This window comes from Siphateles boraxobius, unplaced genomic scaffold, assembly GCF_051911475.1.
Source record: "Siphateles boraxobius isolate OS27281-9 unplaced genomic scaffold, OSU_SipBor_1 13, whole genome shotgun sequence".
Lineage (NCBI taxonomy): Eukaryota > Metazoa > Chordata > Actinopteri > Cypriniformes > Leuciscidae > Siphateles > Siphateles boraxobius.
The window spans coordinates 4,832,489-4,853,784 of record NW_027508733.1 but is presented as its reverse complement, the minus strand read 5'-3'; the positions used below and the strand labels follow the sequence as shown (position 1 = coordinate 4,853,784).

At 40.8% G+C, this 21,296-nt stretch overlaps 1 protein-coding gene and 1 long non-coding RNA gene across 3 annotated transcripts; both read left to right on the top strand.

The window, feature by feature from the left end:
• Window positions 1-2,328: 2,328 nt before the first annotated feature.
• LOC143735292 (SLAM family member 5-like) lies at window positions 2,329-9,446 on the top strand. 2 transcript variants are annotated; one of them, XR_013203079.1, is made up of 5 exons: window positions 2,329-2,454; window positions 2,854-3,192; window positions 3,637-3,921; window positions 4,184-4,878; window positions 9,352-9,446. XR_013203079.1 is itself a non-coding variant. In XM_077225424.1 (4 exons), exons 1-4 carry the CDS (start codon window positions 2,406-2,408, stop codon window positions 4,309-4,311), a joined length of 801 nt encoding a protein of 266 aa, XP_077081539.1. In that variant the 5' UTR covers window positions 2,334-2,405; the 3' UTR covers window positions 4,312-5,022. The 2 variants fall into 2 exon arrangements, 1 of the variants encoding a protein (XP_077081539.1); XM_077225424.1 differs by lacking the exon at window positions 9,352-9,446 and having other exon boundaries at window positions 2,334-2,454; window positions 4,184-5,022.
• Window positions 9,447-9,659: 213 nt separating this feature from the next.
• Window positions 9,660-18,998, top strand: LOC143735374 (uncharacterized). Its single transcript, XR_013203139.1, has 2 exons — window positions 9,660-9,876; window positions 9,985-18,998. It is a non-coding gene; the product is annotated as an uncharacterized LOC143735374 (long non-coding RNA).
• Window positions 18,999-21,296: the final 2,298 nt, after the last annotated feature.

Here is a 21,296-nt window from a genome sequence, read left to right as displayed (position 1 = left end):
GGCAGGATCTGACTGAACTGACTAAATTTGACAGTATGGACAGAGTAGCACTAGCGTAACCTGACATAACGCTAGTAGCCTACAGTGGTACCATGCCAGTGAAGGCATTGAACATGGCGCCGCTCTGATTACAACAAATGTAAATTTCAGTATTGGGAAAAACTTCATATATGTTTTCTTTTTAATATTTCTTAATTTGTTGACTATTTTAATAACCAAAATGTTATCAAATTATATATTTCTTGTTTCAGTTCTCCTTTAATGATGTTGTCTTGATTTCAGACCTCAAAAAATGGATTGGAATAAATAACTGGATTTCATACATCTTTAAGAGTACATGATAATTTGGAGTTTGCATTTTTTCCCAAATAAAAAAAAATACTCTGTTAACCTTCTAAAAGAGTGGGTGGACTGAAGCTAATGATTTGTTTTATTTCAAAATTAGACATGCATTCTCAAATGGCACAGTGAATGTGGACTTATGATATCTTATCCTTCAGTCACGCATGTCCAAGATGTTCACATGACTTTAGGGTGTTTCATTTGTCATTTTTATGATCCTATGCATCCTTTAGCTTCATGTTTTTCTGTTCCCACTCGCCAGCCTGCCTGTTTAATTTAATAAATGTCAGTGTGAATGTTACACACACCGAACAGACTGTTTAGTTGTGGTAGCAAATATTTATTTTGATTGCTAATGCCAATCTGCAAAATCAGCAAAAAAACAATGGCTGAATCCGAAATTCGCCCCCTAAACCCTCAATCACTATTACCTATGTTACTTGAAGGAGTGTATAAAAACGAGTGAACTTATTCGGACAGCCGTTAAGCATATATTGGTTGTACACTTATTGCGGTGCAATGTGGGATTGAATGTGTGCACTCAATAACATCCACTATAGTTTCGGACAACACTACAAATGCCTGTCCCCTTAAATAATGTCCTATTTGAGGGTATAGGGGGTGATTACAGATTTGGCCAATGTGAGTTGTCCAGTATCTAACAACACTAGCAGTGTTACTTCCTGGGGGCCGCCATTGGCTAGCAAGCCATCACCTGCTGTTAGCATTCCATTGACTCCCATTCATTTTGGCGTCACTTTGACAGCGAATAACTTTACATCTGAGGCGTTTAAAGACTCCATTTGCCCATTATTTATTTCTAAAGAAACACGACAATGTATAAAAGGCTCCATTACCTTGAATCTTACGTTATGGCCCAGTAGAAGCCGTTTTTGTAAAAATAGGCTAAGGATTGCGTCATAACCATGCGACTCTCTGTCGCACAGTAGAGAAATTAGGATGAGAAGCTTGCAGGCATTCGGGGGGACGTGGAGGCATAAAGTCAAGGGAGAAGCCCATAGAGAGTCATAAAGTCAAGGGAGATGCCCATAGAGACTCATAAAGTTAATCCTGCTCCTAGCTCATGGACAGCTCCTACTCACGCTCTCCGTCTCAAGATTCGGAAGGGAATGATTCAGATTTCTCTTGACACAGCTACTAGAAGACTTAAAACTTAGAGTGAATAAAAACGAGTGAGCTTATTCGGACTGCATTAAGCGTGTATCGCAGTGGTTCTCAACTCCAGTCCTCGGGACCCCCTGCTCTGCATATTGTGTATGTCTCCCTTATTTAACACACCTGATTCAGATCATCAGCTCGTTTGGATAGACTCCATGAACTGAACTGAGTCTGTCAGATAAGAGAGACATACAAAATGTGCAGAGCAGTGGGTCCCGATGACTGGAGTTGAGAACCACTGGTGTATCGGTTGTATACTTATTGCGGTGCAGTCAGACTGTCAGCCATCAGGAAGTGAGGCTTCTAATTGACTTCACTTTTCTCCGTTGAAGTCTATGGGGTCCCTGTGTCCATTTATTTTACCATCTATGTTTACTTTGCATGTGTGAAATCAGTCCTTACGGCCTCAATATTGCCACCTGCTGTCACATGTGAGTATACAGTGGAAATCTACAGTATATGATGTGTCCATTTCCTCATATTATCTACTGGATAGGAAAATAATAAATCACAAAAATGAAATACAAAAGGTATATAAATATTTACACAAGAGCTACACAATCCTATATCACTGCAAATGCTCATTAACACACACTTAAACTTGTACTGTAAAATATTTTTTTGGAATAACACACACTAGCCAGATTTAAATGGTGTCCTGACTGCTGATTCTGACAATATGTAAAAATCAAGAAAGAACTGTTGGTGTTTTCAATTAAATGCCTTTTAATAATTTTATATTCACAGGTCTTGAGGGCGGGGATTTGAAGAGAGAAAGTACTAGACATGGGGTGTGGTTTAATTTCTGCACAACTTTACTACATGCGCACACAGGTTTTCAAACTTGAGTTAAACTATTTCAGACCACTGAACTGTTGAATAAAATGTTACACACATTTGTTTTTTGCTGTTTCTGCTGTTTCCATCTAGTTGGTAAGTGACAGATTTTAAAAAAAAAAAAATGTTTTACGATTTATAGATTTATAGCATCATGTTATTAGTGTGGAGCTGCAATGAACTTCAGTTCCACCATCAATAAATAGCAAAATGTAGATTTTCCACTGCGCAATTTACATGTAACTCTTAACCAAAACTAGAAATGTACAATATATAAAGATATGTGAATTCAGATTGCTGTTTACTTCATGCCATTCATTTTCCACAATTCTGTTTCTATCTTTTGCCATTTCAAACTTTCTAATTTATTTTTTCAAAGTTTGCAATCATTTGTGTTTGTAATCATTTCAAAACTACTTAAAACTTCATCAAACCAAACTACATTTTTTATCTTTATGACGTGTCACTGAGAAACTGTGTCTGTTTCTTCTTCAGTTGTGTTTGGTGATTCAGATGCAGTGAAGTCAGTGATGGAAGGAGATTCAGTCACTCTAGACATTATTGTTACTGAAAAACAGGACATGAATAGGATCATATGGAAGTTTGAAACTAACGAGTCAACCATAGCTAAAATAAATAAATGGTCCAGTAAGATCAATATATATGATGATGTTCTTGATGGGAGATTCAGAGACAGACTGAAGCTGGACGATCAAACTGGATCTCTGACCATCACAAACATCAGAGACACACACTCTGGAGTTTATGAAGTGAAGATCAGCAAAAGCAGCAGCAGCAACACAACCACAAACAGATTCAATGTTACTGTCTATGGTGAGTAGAGCATTACAGCTCACTCTATTTTATATTACAGACATGGCTCCAAATTTTTCAACATCATTCTGATTCCATACAATGCAAATATAGTCATTCTGTATCTTGGCAATGCTTTGGTGTATTGATAAAAAAGTGTGGTATACATTGTGTTCATGACTGTATAAAGGAAGTGGGACTGTATCACTGTAATAATTTAGTATATTGATTTTTTTTAATTCAAAACATTAAAAAGCAACAGCAGTGTACAACCCAAACATTAACTCAACTCTGTATACCAGTTTGACAATTTAAAGTTGAAAGTGTGGCTCAGTGGATGGACCTGGGCTACAATAAAACATTTTTTTTTTTTGCATTGCGTAACTGACCTCATGCATGGCCTGATAACTGCGAGTAAAAGCCACAATTTATTCTTATTTCTCTTTTTTGTGTTATGTTTTCCAGCTCACCTGGCTGTTCCTGTCATCAGTAGAGACTGTTCTTCATCATCATCATCATCATGTTCATTGGTGTGTTCATCAGTGGTGAACGTGAGTCATGTGACTCTCTCCTGGTACGCAGGAATCAATGTATTGTCCAGCATCAGTGTGTCTGATCTCAGTATCAGTCTCTCTCTACCTCTGGAGGTGGAATATCAGGATAAAAACACCTACAGCTGTGTGCTGAACAATCCCATCAGCAACCAGACCACACATCTGGACATCAACACACTCTGTCACACATGTGCAGGTACAGCGGCGCTAATATTAGTTGGATTTATACACTGAAATAATTAATTGATTTCATTGACACTGATAACTTGATGCCAGAAATTATCAATGAGCTTCTGTCATCATTTACTCATGTCTTTATAAACAGGTTTGATTTGTTTTCTAATGCACAAAAGCACCAAAAGAAGATCTTTTTGGCTTTTTTATTATAATTTTGAGTTTGTGACAGCTGAGGTCAGCTAGTTGAAGATCTCAATTCTATTTATCAATTGTTTTTTCAGAAGTCCACGGCCATTGTTGTGACTCAGTTGAAGCTGTGCTGCGATTGGTCATCACTGCGCTGATGAGCGTGGCTGCTGCGGTTGCTGTTGTTCTTCTGGTCAATGACGTCAGATCTACAAGAGGTTAAACGGAGAAAACAGAACAGATATCATAAATATTGTGGCATATAATGACGTTTTAATCCGTAAAGATCTAAAAACGTGTGGTTTAATTGCTTAGTGATATGAAACAACTCTTTGCTTACCAATGCTTACCTGAACCTGGTGTATTTGGTGTATTCAAAGCGATGAATATTCTTTAAAATTTCATTTTATTCTTTAATGCCTTCCATTTTATATTCCTGTTAATCCCACAGTTTTAATTTTTTCTTAATATGTTTTTTTTTCAGCTTGTTTCATGTGCAGCCACCCCACAAATACAAATCTGAAAATATTTGTTTACCAATGATTCACTGTACAATTAAACTGCTTTACATCTAAATCTACATCTACAGTTGTAATACAAATGATTCAACCCCCATTGCAAATTCAGCTGTGTACAATGAACAAATCAAACAAAAGTAATTGAAATAGCTCAACACAACAAATGTCTTTAGTGGTTTCCCCAAATTCAACTGAAAATGCAACCTTTAATTGACTTCTCCAGGCTCAAAAGTATTTAACCCCTTCATGACAAGCATCTTTAATACTTAGTAGTACTTCTAGGCAAGGCAAGTTTATTTATATAGCACATTTCATACACAATGGTAATTCAAAGTGCTTTACATAGAAGAAATTAAAATAATCAAAAGAAATCAGAATAATTAAAACAGTTTAGAATAAAAGATAAAATACAGAAATCAGAATAATTAAAACATAAAATAAAATACAGTGCAAACAGTCGGACGAACAGTGGCACAGTGCTCATTCAGTAAATGCACAGCTAAACAGATGTGTTTTGAGTCTGGATTTGAATGTGACTACTGTAGGAGCACATCTGATCTCTTCTGGAAGCTGGTTCCAGCTGCGGCTGGCATAGTAGCTAAAAGCAGACTCGCCATGCTTAGAGTGAACCCTTGGTATTTCTAGCCGATGTGATCCTAATGATCTGAGTGATCTGTTGGGTTTATATTCAGTGAGCATATCTGCAATGTATTGAGGTCCTAGGCCATTGAATGATTTATATACCAGTAATAATACTTTAAAATCAATCCTAAATGTAACTGGCAGCCAGTGTAAAGACCTGAGGACTGGTGTGATGTGTTCATATTTTCTGGTTCTGCTCAGAATCCTAGCAGCAGCGTTCTGTATGAGCTGCAACTGTCTTATGGTCTTTTTGGGAAGGCCAGTGAGAAGTCCATTACAATAATCCACCCTGCTGGTGATGAAAGCATGCACAAGTTTTTCTAAGTCTTGACTGGAAACAAAGCATCTAATTCTTGCAATATTTTTCAGGTGATAATATGCTGATTTAGTTATTGCTTTGACATGACTACTGAAACTAAGGTCTGACTCTAGAGACACACCCAGATTCCTGACTTGATTTTTAGTTGTTTGACCCCTAGACTGAAGGTATGCGTTCACCTTGAGAACTTCATCTTTGTTTCCAAACGCAATGACTTCAGTTTTGTCTTTGTTTAACTGAAGAAAGTTTTGGCACATCCAATTGTTTACTTCATCAATGCATTGGCAAAGGGAGTCAATGGGGCTGTAATCGTTAGGCGATAGGGCTAAGTAGAGCTGTGTGTCGTCTGCATAGCTATGGTAAGCGATTTGGTTCTTTCTCATTATTTGGCTCATTGGGAGCATGTACAGGTTGAATAGGAGTGGCGCAAGAATTGAGCCTTGAGGGACTCCGCATGTCATGGATGTCCACTCAGACTTATGGTCTCCTATACTCACATAATAACCTCTGCCTCCTAAGTATGACCTGAACCATTTTAGGACTATCCCAGAAAGCCCGACCCAGTTTTCCAGCCTGTCAAGAAGTATTTTGTGATCGACAGTGTCAAATGCAGCACTGAGGTCGAGTAGTACCAGCACTGATAATTTGCCTGTATCAGTATTTAAGCGAATATCATTTATTATCTTTATGAGCGCGGTCTCTGTACTGTGGTGCGGTCGGAAACCAGATTGAAAATGGTCAAAGTATCCATTCGAGCTTAAGAATTTGTTCAGCTGATTGAAGACAACTTTTTCAATGATCTTGCCTATGAAAGGAAGATTTGAGATCGGTCTATAGTTGTTTAATATGGTCTTATCCAGATTGCTCTTTTTCAGGAGGGGCTTGACAACAGCAGTTTTCAGGGAGGTCGGAAAACTCCCAGAGAGAAGTGAGGCATTTACCACTTCTAGGAGATCTGCTTCTAAGCTGTGTAACGCATTTTTGAAAAAAGATGTGGGAAGTGCATCAAGGGCGCAGGTTGATGTTTTTAGTTGCTGTACGGTTTCTTCCAAAATTTTGCCATCAATTTCTTCGAAATCAGACATAGTTGCTACTTTCTCGTGCTGTTGTTTGATCTGCCTGACCCCAGCGCAACTCAAGGATGAGCTGATCACCTTTCTGATATTATTGATTTTCTCAGAGAAGAAAGAAGCAAACTCACTGCACTTTCTCACTGAGAGCATTTCACTGGGAATCTGGCTTGGGGGGTTTGTCAGTCTCTCTACAGTAGCAAAAAGAGTGCGCGTGTTGTTTATATTGCTGTTTATAATATTCGAGAAAAAAGTCTGTCTAGCTTTGCTTAGTTCCTTATTGAAAGCATGGATGCTGTCTTTGTAGATGTTATAATGGACTACAAGTTTTGTCTTCCGCCACATGCGCTCTGCTTTTCTGCATTGTCTTTTCATATTTTGCACTGCTGTTGAGTTTCTCCAAGGTGCTTTTTGTCTGCCACTCTTCTTCCTGACTTTCACAGGAGCAATATCATCAATTACACTCTTAACTTTTGAGTTAAAAGAATCAAGGAGAAAATCAACAGAGTCAGCAGATATGCTTGGTGTTAAAGATATAGCCTTCATAAATAGTACACTAGTATTCTCATTTAAGCATCTCTTCTTGACAGACACAGATCTAGCTTCAATGGCAGGAGAGATCAATATATCAAAGAAAATACAAAAATGATCAGACAGTGCTACATCCTTAATAACAATTGATGAAATGTTTAGACCCTTACTGATAAGTAAATCTAGAGTGTGTCCACGATTATGTGTGGCTCCATGTACATGCTGAGTCAGATCAAAAGTTTTTAAAACAGTTTTGATTTCTTTTGCCATATTGTTTTCTGCATTATCTATGTGAATGTTAAAATCTCCAGCAATGGCAAAGCAGTCAAACTCTGAGGAAATAGAACTTAACAGTTCTGTTAAGTTCTCAGCAAAAGCTGGAGAGTATTTTGGAGGCCTGTAAACAATGATAAGTAAAATGCGTGGAGCACCTTTTAACACAATACCCATATATTCGAAAGACGGGTAATTCCCAAATGATATTTGCTTACATTGATAGACATCTTTATAAAGAGCAGCTAAACCTCCGCCTCTTCTGACAGCTCTGCAGACACTCATAAAAGTAAAGTTAGGAGGGGCTGTTTCATTGAGGACTGTTGCACTGCAACTTTCTTCTAGCCAAGTTTCATTTAGCAACATAAAATCCAGGTTGTATGTGGTTATTAAGTCATTGACTAAAAGTGATTTATTTTTAAGTGAGCGGATGTTTAAAAGTGCTAACTTAACAGTCTTACTTTTTGTCCCCACAGCAATCTTGGTATGTCGTGTAATAGGCACCAGATTAGATGGGTTTGCTGTACGGCTTTTGAAGGCCTTAGACTTTCTATCATGTAATTGAACAGCAATAGAAAAACATACAGGCACACTGGGTTCCCGCTTGTTCTGTAAACATTTGAGAAAGTTATTGTTATCATAGCGGGGACCCGACACATATCACTGAGAGCTGGTATCAGTTGTTTTTGGTTCACCTCGAGCCGCCGGAGGAGGGTGTGGGCCCTGGCGCTGTGGCAGAGGCCGAAGAGCTCTCACAGGGGGAGGGGGAGGGCGAGCTGGGCCCGTAGGCTTTGGTGGTTGTGGGGCCTGGCGTTTTTTGGTTGGTATCTGGGGGCTCGCAGCAAAAGAGTGGGATAGTCTAGTTCCAGCGTGCACCAGTTGTTCCATTTTCTCTGAGAAGCACAGAAGTGGAGATGCTGGAGAGAGTGATAATGTTTCCAGTGAGAGTGATTTTTGCTCTGGTGTTATTGGAGGCTGTAATATGCTGTCCTGGTTTCCCTGGCTGTTTTCCAGAAAGTCGTCCTTGGGTGCTGTATATTGGAGCAGTGCTGGTATGTCACAGTCTGTCTGTGGTGAGCTCTGTGGGCAGGGCTCAGCTGAGATTGTGTCCGTGAGCAGAGGTTGTTGTGGCTGAGTGGTGTTATCACTGTCCTTGTGTGATGTGTCAACCGCATGTCCATTCAGGGGCTGAAGTGAAATCCTGTGGTCATTCATACTGTATCCAGGTGTGTGTGTGCCATTCAGGTTGAGTGGATTGGCACACATTGCAGAAGGATGACGGAGGGAGAAGTAGATATTGTCCTTTAGCACTCTTGAACCAAGTTTGTTTGGGTGGTGGCCATCCTGTTGAAACAGTTGCCTCTGACTCCAGAAAAGATTGAAGTTGTCAATAAAGTTCACTCCTTTTATATTGCAGGTTTTTTGCAGCCATGTATTAAGCCCAAGCAACCGTGAAAACCTGTTTGTTCCTCTTGCTGGGAGTGGTCCACTGATGAATGTTTGAACTTTCAGTCTTTTAAGTGTTTCAAAAAGTTCATTGAAATCCTTTTTAAGAAGTTCCGACTGCTCTTTATGAATATCATTCTTCCCCACATGAATGATCAGTCGATTTGCAGTCTTATGTTTCATCAGAATGTTCTGAAGTTCCCTGTTTACATCAGATGTTGTTGCTTGTGGAAGGCAGCACGTTGTTGTATCCCTGCTATTAATGTTTCTGATTACGGAGTCGCCCACTATCAGAGTCCTGGGCTCGGCTGCACTGTGAGCTGAGTGCCGCTGTCTGCTCGACCTTAAGCCCCAGTTAGCATCAGTGTTAGCTACTGGCTGATTCTGTCTGTGTGTGATCACATTCATCAAATTTGGGGATTCCTCATTCATTAATACTTCAAATCTGTTCTCAAGATGTATAGGCGGTTCTATCAAAAAGACTGGGAGGATTCTCGTATGAAATGGATTTATTTTATAAAATGATTTTACAGGCAAAATAAAAGTAAACTCTCAACAAGCTCCGTCTCAAAGTTCTTTGGCGTAGGCCCCATCCTCCGTCCAGTTTTGGAAGTTAACTGGTAGGTCCTGCCTGATGATAGAGGCAGGGGCGGAGCCTACCCCAGAAGAAGTGGACAGAAGCCATCCTGGTGGTGGTGGGGAGGATGGAGGGGAACTTCGCTACGACACCTATATACAGGCAACAAAATAGGAGGGTAAGATCAGTCTTTTTATATTTCTTCCGCTTTTATTTCTGGCATCATTTCTGAGGAATCTTTGCCATTCTTCCTGAGCAATGGCCTCCAGATCAGTAATATACTTGTGTTTGCGTGCTGCAACCGCCTTCTAATCCCACCAGAGATTTTATACGGGGTTCAAGTCAAGTGATTGTGATAACCAGTGTAATCTTCCAGGACTTTTTCTGAAACCAAGTCTTGGTGGAATTTGAGGTATGTTTGGGATCATTGTCCTGTTGGAAGGTCAAATGATGGCATGACATTTTCTCCTAGGATTTCCTGATACTTCAATGAATCCATCTTGCTTTCCACATGCTGCAGGTTTCCAATGCCAGAGGATGCAAAGCAGCCCCAGAGCATCACGAGCGCCACCATGTAGGCAGAGTGTTCTTTTCAGCATATGCTTCAATCTTCCTCCAGACATACCGCTGATCCATAGGGCCGAAATTTTCCAGTTTTGTTTCATCGCTCCACAGAACAGAATCCCAAAACGTCTGTGGCTTATTTATATGATTTTGAGCAAAATGGAGCCGAAGTCTTGCTGCAGGGCTTTTGCAGTCACTCAAGGTTTTTTTCTGAACCAGCCCCGTTAGGGTAGTGTGACCGCTGTTCCTTTAACTTTAAATTGCGATCTATGCTTCCAACGGTTCATTCGAGGATCTGCTGAACAAGAGGGAAGCTGTTTCAGTGTTGGATTGACACCACATTGCAGCGGAGGGCGCATTTAAAAGGGCATTCCTTTGCACAGATGAGTGTAGTGACTGTTCCCCTGGACGCTTCGACAGTTAAAGAGCACTTTTCCCTAAAAGAGCAAGCGGATGGCCGCGTCTTTTTAAAGAGGGTCAAATGTCGATAGCTGCATCAGAGAGAGGGTTATCATGCTCTGGAGAAGGACGATGACGCTGAGCTTCCCGCTTCAGCAGTGTTTGCGCATGCTAAATTTAATTCAGAGTTGATTTAACTATGCTATGCTTGCCGGGGCTGCTGCATGCTCAGACTTGTTCTGAGCGATCGGTTTTTGGGGGCGGAGTGTGGCGTGGATATCGCCTTGCCCCGCCCCTGTGCCTTTCTTCCTGGAAGTGTATGAACAACTTTGGCAGTATGGAATCATATTATTGCTATTATGGAAGGCCGTATGTAAGGGTGGGAATCCTGCAGGGGTTCAGGCTGCAAGACTGCCGAATGACTAACGAAACGTTGTCAGCAAGATGGTAGAAAACTGTACATTTCTTGTCTATTACCACCCACTGCTACTTATACCAACGATGGAAATAAGCGCATTGCTATATAGAGTGACAATTTTGTATTGCAATCGGTAGCACTTCAAAGTCAATACCAAATCAAAACTAGTTAGCACATTATTTGTAATTGAAAAGGTTTAATGACAAAATATGGTTATGGTTACACTTAAAAAATAGTTACAACATAGATGTATGAGATGATTACATCTTATATCATTAATTGTACTCAGCATATGTATAAAATGTTGAGAGAGAGAGAGAGAGAGAGAGAGAGAGAGAGGTTCAAACTGACCAATCAGATAATTACAAATTCCTCCATTGTTCTAAAGTTGTGATAATTCATAGACCCCCTGAAGAAATGAGTTGGCTGTTGATAGCGCAATCACATTTATTTATGTTGCCAGTTAAGTTGAAAACCCGCCACAGGGTGTCTGGTAAGAGACTGGTCAGTAGATATCTGTGAATAACCCGTTTATTTGTCACCACATCAACTCAAATAATAAAACAGTTGTCCTTAATTAGGGTATATAAGTGGGTGTGGTTTTCTTTAAAAACAGAAATAAGTATGTGACGAACAGGACGGCCGAGGGACGTGAGAGAACGGCGCGAAGCCGGTGGTGCAATTGCTAATGAGCAGCACCTGTGAAGCACACCGGTCTCGCATCTCTCACGGAGCAGCGGAAGCATAAAGGAGGAGCGACGACGTTGATGATCGAGAGAGGAACAGGCCTGTGTTTTAGTTGTGTTTGGTTTTTGTATTTTATTTTAGCCAGCAGTCGTCCGCGAGGGGCTGCTGGCGGTATTTTGGTTTGTTTGTTTTATTTTAAATAAAGTTTATTTGATTGTTCGCCGGTTCCCGCCTCCTTCTTCCCTGAACATTGCTACACTGGTGCCGAAACCCGGGAAGAGGGAGGAACGTGCTGTCAGAGAGTCCTCGCCGCTGTGGGGAATCCGCGGTGCCATCGAGCATGGTGCGCGAGTCGCCGCCGCTCACCGTGGGCCGGAGCCTGCTGCCATCCGCCGAACGAGGGGAGGAGCAGGGAGCGGGGGACTCGCGGCCATGGACGCTCGAGGCGGTGCGCTGGAGTGAGTTGCCCGTGGGACGGTCGAGCTCGCTGCCGGCCGCCTGTGAGTTGGAGGGGCGGCTGCCGTCCGGGAGGGAGCGGGGGAGTCGCTGCCGCTCGCCGTGGGCCGGAGCCTGCTGCCGTCCACCATGAAGGGGAGGAGCAGGGAGTGGGGGACTCCTGCCGACTGCCCTAGGAACCCAAGGAGCCGTCGCCGTCCACCCGGCGGCGGAGGAGCGTCGAGCCGTCCACCGAGGGCTACCCAGCGTCACCGCCAGGCACCGCGGAGGAGATCGCCCAGCTGGTGGGGGACCAGATGGCAGCGCGTTGTGGGAACCGGACCAATTTCTTTTTTTTTTCTCTCTCCCCTCTCTCGATCTGTCGCTCCCCATGCTTCCGTCTCCGTTTCCCTCGGCTTGTCGGTCCATACCCCCCAGGGATCGCCGCCGCCGGGGGGGAGGAGTAGGCACAGGCTCGTGGGTACCCCCCGGCCTGTGAGGGGCGATGAGGGTATGTGGCGAACAGGACGGCCGAGGGACGTGAGAGAACGGCGCGAGGCCGGTGATGCAATTGCTAATGAGCAGCACCTGTGAAGCACACCGGTCTCGCATCTCTCACGGAGGAGCGGAAGCATAAAGGAGGAGCGACGACGTTGATGATCGAGAGAGGAAGTATAAAAAGTATAAACGTACATGATCATAACATTGAGTGTTTTAAAACAGATGCAGGATGAATATGAACAAAATACAGAAATGAGATTAATAATGAAAGAAAAACAAACTTGCTATGTCAGACATTAAATTAAACTGTGAACAGTTGTATCTGCGTCACAGTTTGTCAGCGGTGCTCTGTCTGGGCTTGTTACACGCACACGCATTAAGTTGTTTACATCTCCAGAATACCTCAGCCGCCAACTTTGACAATTGAAATGCACCAAACACAGATGAAATATACATAAATGACGTCAATATAAACAACTAAGCATAAAGATAATATCCTATATACAGCGTAACATCTTCCAAAGACGTGACAACTCCTATAATTAACTTTAACGAGCTAATGCACGTTATAATGGCAAATTAAATATTAAAATATGTCTAGTTTTGCACATATGATTGCTAGAAATCAAATATAATACACTTACTTTGCATTGACGCACAACACCCATGAAATGAACATACTATATATTATATACAACGGCAAAGTTCAGCGTAAGGATCAGCGCTCCGACATAATCAACTCTCAACTTCACACTGAGCGCTGTGGGCAGGGTGTTCGAAAGCACGTAGATCAGCGAACGCTGATTGGCTGCTGTGCTGGATGCTGTGCGTCGATCAATCTCGGCAAAAGAAAAAAGATTTAAGTCAGAAGGCATATTATTCTAACTAGTAATGGCCTTTTTAACAACCCCAAAGTGCACACATCTTGGCCTACAGGCCTTGATCACTATCAGCCCCTCTGTGCCTTTGTGAACTCCAAATGGTCCTTGTGGTAGAAAGAGGGGATGGAAAACAGTAAAGCAAATGTCTTGCAAAGCAAATGTTCATTTCAAATATCTTGGATTATTTTCAATCCTACACGTGCATGCCAAAATTTGTTTCAAAGTTTTCCCTTTCTCACTACACTTGATGGTTGGGTGGTCAGGAGGTTCGTGGGGATTCCAAAGGTGGAGTGTGCAGTTTGCATGCCCGCAAAATGCTGCCATCTGGGGGGGTCATCCGCAACACCCACCCAGCACCTGTGAGACAACAGCAGCTCTGGCTCCGCCCTGAATGCGATGGCCACCTACAAGTCTACCAGGCTCATAATGCACAAGGGTATTCTGAGCCAGGGGTTGATGCAGGAACCGCGCATGTAACTGACCTCACTCTCCGGGCGATGAAAGTCATAGCCCAGGCCTTCAGCCAGACGATGGCCACATTGGTTGTCCTCTGGCTAAATCTTGCAGATGTGAGAGATATCTACGAAGTGTGCCTTCTTGATACTCCCATCCAGCAAGGTGGCCTTTTCAGTGACACTGTCGAGGACTGTGCCCAGCGGTTCTTGGCAGTCCAGAAGCAGGCTGGGGCAATCTGAGCCTGCTCCGACGTAACTTCTGCTATCAGACCGTCGTGAGCTGCCCCTCAGTCTGCTCGTAGCCAAAGGTGTTGATCCCCCTGCAGTAAAAAAAAAGGTGTTACATCACACTCACGGCCTCTAAACCGGGACACTATTTTTTTTTTTTTTTTGATAGGGACAATGCACATTAATGAACATCTGCATTGTGACAACAGAAACAGACATAAACATGCCGGATTATAGCCACAGGGCTAATTTACATCCGTAGTCCCTAGACAAATTACAAAAATACAGAGATTAACGGACAAAATGACAAAAATGAAAGGTACAAGCAGAATAAAAAAATAATCACTTAGTGGTCACAAGACTGGTTTGCTAGAAGTTAAGTTGCTATAAGTTTGCTTAAATATAGAAAATGTGGAACATTCCCTGACAGTGATGGGGATACTGTTCCATAACTTACAGGCCTTCACGGAGAGAGAATTCTGTCCAAAGGCTGTTCTTCTGAACGGAACCTCACAGTCACCTCTAGCGGAGGCCCATGTCCTGGCACCACTGTGAGTGTTTGGTTTAAAAAAGTCTGATAAGGGAGGTGGGGCTAATCCATTTAACACTTTGTAAACAAAACAGGCATATTTAAAATTCTCTATGCTTAATACATTGTGTTTTTGTAAAATATTACAAATATGGAAGGACATTGGCTTTTTATCAAGGACTTTTAAGGCATTTTTATAAAGTAATTCTATTGATTTTAGTTTGTTCATACCAGTCAAAGTCCAGCTGGTACAGCAATATTCCATATGTGATAAAATCATAGAATGAAAAAACACTTTAGCAGCCCCAAATGGTATAAACTGACGAATTTGTTTAAAATTTCGCAAATTATATTTTACTGTACTCGATATCCTTTTTACATGTTTTTTAAAACTTAATGTGGAATCAAGGTTAAGACCAAGGTACTTAAATTCCGAGACGATTTCTAATTCTTCTCCTCTTAGAAATACCCCAGATTGTTTTATGTCGCGAGACTGTTTAGTAAACATCATACAAACTGTTTTTTTAGTATTAAGTAACAGACAGGATTTAAAAAGCCATTCATTTACAGGGACCAGAGCGGAGGTCAGAATGTCAGAAGCCTCTTGAACACTTTTTGCACTTGTGTAGATGACTGCGTCATCAGCATACATTTGAAATTCAACATCAACACAAGTGTTTGGAAGGTCATTTATATATAAAGAAAATAATAAGGGACCAAATATTGACCCTTGAGGCACTCCAACGGGGACATCTAAGAAAGACGATTTGACACTGTTAATATTAACACACTGTTTTCTTGAGTCCAAGTAAGATTTAATCCATTGAATGGCATTTAAAGAAAAGTTAAAATATGTCAGTTTAGATAATAAAATGTCATGATTCACAGTGTCAAATGCTTTTTTTAGCTCTAAAAACATCGCACCGACACAAGCATTATTGTCCAATTTACTTTTTACTTTTTCTACAAACAAACTATTGGCAAATTCAGTCGAGTGATTGGTGTGGAACCCAAATTGCATAGGATGCAAAGAGGAGTGGCCTTTATTTAGATGTTCATTTATAATTTTAGCAACCCACCTCCCAGCAACCTTGGAGACCACCGGAAGGATTCTGATTGGTCGGTAATTGGCTACATTTAATTTATCACCAGATTTAAAGATTGGGGTGAAAGGCCATTTTCCAGAAGGATGGAACAATTCTCTGCTTGAACGATGTATTGGTCATATATGTTATTGGAGCAATTAAGGAGTCTTTACATAATTTTAGAGAATATGAATCTAGCCCATAAGCATCCTTTGCTTTGGAACTATGCCTTCCTGAGGTTGGGTCCCTGTGCTCCACCTCGCTGCCCCACCATGGTATGTATGTAGTTCCATTGGTGCTGCTTGAATGATGTCTGGGGGGCTTGCTAGCGCAGTCCATCTTGCTAGTGCAGTCCATCTTGCTAGCGCAATCCATCTTGCTAGTGCAGTCCATCTTGCTGGCTCATTCGGACGATCAGACGATCAGCTTTAGTGAGTACTTCCCTATAAGAAGTTGGCCTACCTACAGCGGTACTTGACACCTTTCACTTCAGCTACAGTCCCCTCTAGGATACGCATTGATGCTTTTTGAAGTGGAACCTCTTTGGTGATTGGTGTTCTTCCCGAACTCCCCCTTAGTTGCTCTGTCAATGTTGTGCTTTCTTTCCTGCAAGACGGGTTGGAGCGAAGGCTGTCTCCCTCCCCCCTGAAAATGTATGTTGCTGCTATGATTTGACTTGGTCATTAGGTTCCTGAGAGGCGCCAGTAGGTTGAATCCTCCTTGGCCATGCCTCATCCCCTTCTTGGGACCTCTCCTTGGTCTTGACAGCCCTACAGAGAGCACCCTTTGAGCCACTGCAGTAAGTAGAGTTTAAGATCCTGTCTTGGTCTCACATCTATTAAAGAGATGAGGTGTTCTCTGGGCCCTGGAGGTGTTCTGACATGCCCTGATATTTGTGCTTATTTCTGTTACTGGTCATTTTCATGGCTAAAGTCTGATTACGCTGTATTCAGCACAAACTCTGCTACAGTAATATGTGAGCAGCATGTATGTAAAAGTTTGTGACCAAAAAGGCTCATTATTGAACACACGTTGGCCGGAGTTTTCAGAAATAATCGTTTTCTATGCTAAAACGGGGTTTTTGTGTAAATGAGAGGCCAAACCGCAGGGAAATATCTGCGTATTCCCTTCGTGTAAACGGGGCATAAAATGAGCAGTTCCACACGCCAATGCCAGGGAAACTCATGAATATTCATGTAGGCTCCGCCCACTGCCTCTACAGATGCACAACTCACTTTTGCTCCACATTTCACATTGATCAATGGTGCAAAAGGGAGAGCGCACATAACTTGTCGCTTGAAACCGAAAAACAGTGTTTGAGATACGTTGCAGCACATTCAAGCAGTTGTAGTTATCTACTTGTGGTAGTGATAGAAAAATATATGAGACATTTGTGAGAAAATATTCTACAAGTGTGCAACTCTCAGTGGATGAACTCTGTGGTAGATTTTTCCCTAAACCTAACTACGTACCTAAGTCTACCTGGGTCGTCTCCTCATCAACGTTCCCTGAGTTGTATTCAATCGACATTCCCTATATAGCCTATTTCTGTATACTAACTCATCTGCTTCCCTGAACTAACCTGCTGCGCAGCAGTAATGACAGACAGACTTCAGCAAATTTCCTCTAAATGCTTTAATCACGGCCGGGAGATCTTCCCGAGCAGTTCTCAGAGAATCGAAGAAGCTTTAAGCTAGCCCGGAGGATCTCAGATAAATTTCATACAGAATCCCACCAGTAAACACTAATACAACAGTTTTTATATGGCAAAATGACACGATACATTACATAATTTCACTACAATTTGATATACAACAGTTTTTATAGAATAGGGGTATGGCAAAAGAACATGATACATAACATAATTTCCCTACAATTTGATTGGTTCTTCATATGCACACTCTCCTGTTACTAGGAAAGAGTAAACTCTGTTTTCTTCATTACTTCATAATCACAAGTTCATGTTCAAACCTAGACACCTGTCTAGTTTCATTTCTCATATTTGTTATTTTTACACTCAACAGGGGTATGGCAACATAGGTCTACAACATTCAAAAACACAGAACAGAATGTTTTAGTACATGGTGTTTCAAAGTGTTAGCATGTTAAATAAGGTTAGATGTTAGAAACATGGTTAGTTTAATATACAGTTTAAAAATCTATCACAACTCACATCCTGATTTGCGGATGAGCATAATTTCTCAGTGACTTCACATGTTTTGATGCGGGTGTGTTAATGAGTTTTGCACCATATTCACTGCAGCAACTGTAGCAAAAATATGAGCGTACAAGTCTCTTAATGTGCGATTTGTAGAATAGGATTTGTGCACCTGCAATGAAGAATTTGAGAAGGTGTAACTGTTGTGTTTGTGGAAGAAAAAAATGTCTACAAATTTGCAACTCTTAAAACATTTCTCTCTGTGACTTCAAATGTACTGATACACTTGTGTGGCTATTCTCTACAACTACAAATTCCAGTGTCACAGGCTTTCAGTTGATTTGCACCAAAAATACCTTCATACATACAGGGGACCTAATAAATAGAAAATAAAGTGTTATGTGTGTTTGTTTGTTTTACCCAGCTTCGTCAAGTTTGCATGGCGTGTGACATTTGGAACCTCATTATTTTGTAATTCTAGGTCAGATTTGTGTATAAAATCCCTTTCGAACTCTTAATTGGAATTAGTCTGTGACATCACATGTGGGTGGAGTCGCGGGACATGCAGAAGAAGTTTAGATCTGCTCTGCTGCTTTAATGAGAGACATCATTGTTTTGATGTGTGTGCGTTATTGACAACGTACGTTTCCATTAGTATACCTTATGTGAATGTGTATAAGTAGACATGTGTATGTTATTCAATGCTATATTGTTGTTTGTCGTGATATTATGCACGTGCTAAGAAGAGTTTCAATTAACAGACATGTAGGCCTACAAATAGACGGACACGTTCTGTTTATTGCAAATGCATATATTAACCGTACTGATTTTGATCTATGTAATATATTTGTGTGATATCATTTAGTATTCTATTTACGTTTTGAGGGTGTTTAAGTGATTTATAACGAGTTGGCCCATTTGATTTGATTTAGCACCAAATCTTGTGACTGTTCTATTACTGGAGCAAGAGCTCCGCCTAGTGGTCATTAGTTTAATTTCAATTAATACTGCAATTCCCAATTCAGTGTTGCTTTATTATTGCAATATATATTTGACAGCATCGTATTTAAATATTTGATAAGTGCATTTCATTTATTCATTGTTGTTCATTTATTTCAGAAACCACACATAAACCTACATGTAAAACAAACTACTTGTAGATTCATTGGAATAAATCAATGCTTGGGAACTGAAGCTGTCATGAACTTCTTTGCTTGCAAACCTTCTGATCGAGGTTGAGGATTAAATGTTGACAAACCAGTATTAAATTATTTGTATTAAATTAACGTTACTTGTCAGTGCCAGTTGTATTTTTGACACAAAGTGTAACAGCAGCACGTCTTTTTCAGTGCAGATACATTCAATTTGACCAATCAGATTCAGAGCCAAGCTTTTAAGTCGAAGCAGACTCCAACATAGATATAATAGAGAGTAGACGCCCTATCGACCGCTACTGGCCAAGGGGGTAATCCATCAGCCGGAAGTTGAAGCTGCCTCCGGGGGCCGCCATTGTAGCTGGCTATCACCTGCTGTTAGCATCCCATTGACTCCCATTCATTTTGGCGTCACTTTGACAGCGAATAACTTTACATCTGAGGTGTCCAAAGACTCCTTTGTCCATTATTTATTTCTAAAGAAACACGACAATGTATAAAAGGCTCCATTACTTTGTATCTTACGTTATGGCCCCGTAGAAGCCATTCTTGTAAAAATAGGCTAAAAATTGCGTCATAACCACGCGACTTTATGTCGCACAATAGAGACATTACCGTATAGACAGGAGGAGAAGCTCGCACAGTCTCGCAGGCAGTTTTTTACTGTCTAAAGTCAGCCCATGGCATAGATAGAGTCCATAAAAGCAACGCGACAAAATATTTAAACAACGTTTTTGAGGAATTGGAAATAATTCGATATGTGGCAAGTGAATACATATGAAGTAACATTTATCCACGAACTTTAAATTATTTATCTACTACTACACCTACGGGGGTTTGGAAATTAATTATCAGGAAATTATACAGGCAATGGAAGAAGAAAAAAAACATCTCAATGTCTATCGCGGTTAACGTTGTTCCTTTATTTATTTACACATCTACGCTTGAAGATGAATGTGATCCCGTTCGGAAGCCATATGTACAAAATGCCTACATAACGTGAAATAAAGAAAAACGGTTTTGTTCAAGTGTTTGTGACCGTGATTTATTAGCCAAAACTACATGATTTTACACCTAGCTCACAATTCTTTATATATTGGAATATTATATGGTCATGTAATATTGAATGGATACGAAAATGACTCGAGGGGACATTATTATATGGTTCCTGGGCTCATACTAAGAAGTATTTTTTGGAGGGGTTATTATTCTGTTTGATGTAGAAGGAAACGAAAAAGAAGGAAAAAAATTATTTGCATATGTGCCTATATTTGAATCATTTTTAATAATTTTGGAAGATTGTGCTGTAGCCTACATGCATTTATTTATCTGTTATGTTTGATTGTATTATGTGTGTGTGTGTGTGTACAAGCCAAATATTTAAATCTAATAGATATATACATAAACATGTTCAAAATAAACTAAACTAACTAACTAAAATTACTAGAACTGCAGATAGGCTACTCAAACGATTACAATCCTAAAGTAGGCTATTTTAAAGTCGATTTTAGCCACTTCTTTTATCATGTCATATTGTAATTATATAGCGTAATATGTTATATTAAATTAATTATTATAACCACGTCCATGGGGCTGCTTTGACAGGGTCAACCACACACACCCACACTACTCTTAAAATGTTACTGTTATTAAACTGCACATATCTGTCTATATTGTTCATACTGCATACCCATGTTTTCTGCTCATTATGCTACTGTTAATACACTTCAAATATCCTTGGCATAGCTACTAGAAGATTTACAACTGTCAGTCAGGTTGCTCACGTGACATCTACGTCATCAAGCTCAGTTTGAGCCTGCGCAGAACGCTTGGCTATCAGGAAGTGAGTGCCCATGTTTGGCTTCAACTCTCTCCGTTGAAATCAACGGGGTCGCTGTGTCCATTTCTTTTACTGTCTATGCTACTGGCGCAGACGAGCCGTGGGGACGCCATCTTAGACCGGTCACCCGCTCCGCTCAGTGTAATCTGTTTGACAGGTGCGATGAGCTGTCAGCGCATTTAATTAATCATACCTCACTGAATACCGAACTGATTTTCACGCAGGTTTTTTTTCTGCAAAGGTCATACATGTAGCAATGATACATGGACACATGGATCGGCATATTTAGATAGTGAGCTTAACAGTAATAAAATATTCTGATATATGATATAAAGTGACCAGACGTCCAAGATCAAAACTGGGAACATAATCCCAGAAAAGGGGATTATCAATCTGATTGAAAAACCTAATGTTGGTTCTTCAAAAACAAAACAGGGACAGAGAGGTAGTTTTTTTCTTTATTTAGCCAGAGACAGGCAACCAAAACAGGGGACGTCT

Excerpts from the sequence above, each read along its gene's own strand:
- LOC143735292 (XM_077225424.1), top strand. The coding sequence starts at position 2,406 with ATGTTACACACATTTGTTTTTTGCTGTTTCTGCTGTTTCCATCTAGTT. Across the intron at positions 3,193-3,636 it reads ATTCAATGTTACTGTCTATG|CTCACCTGGCTGTTCCTGTC; the intron begins GTGAGTAGAGCA and ends TATGTTTTCCAG. Across the intron at positions 3,922-4,183 it reads ACTCTGTCACACATGTGCAG|AAGTCCACGGCCATTGTTGT; the intron begins GTACAGCGGCGC and ends TTGTTTTTTCAG.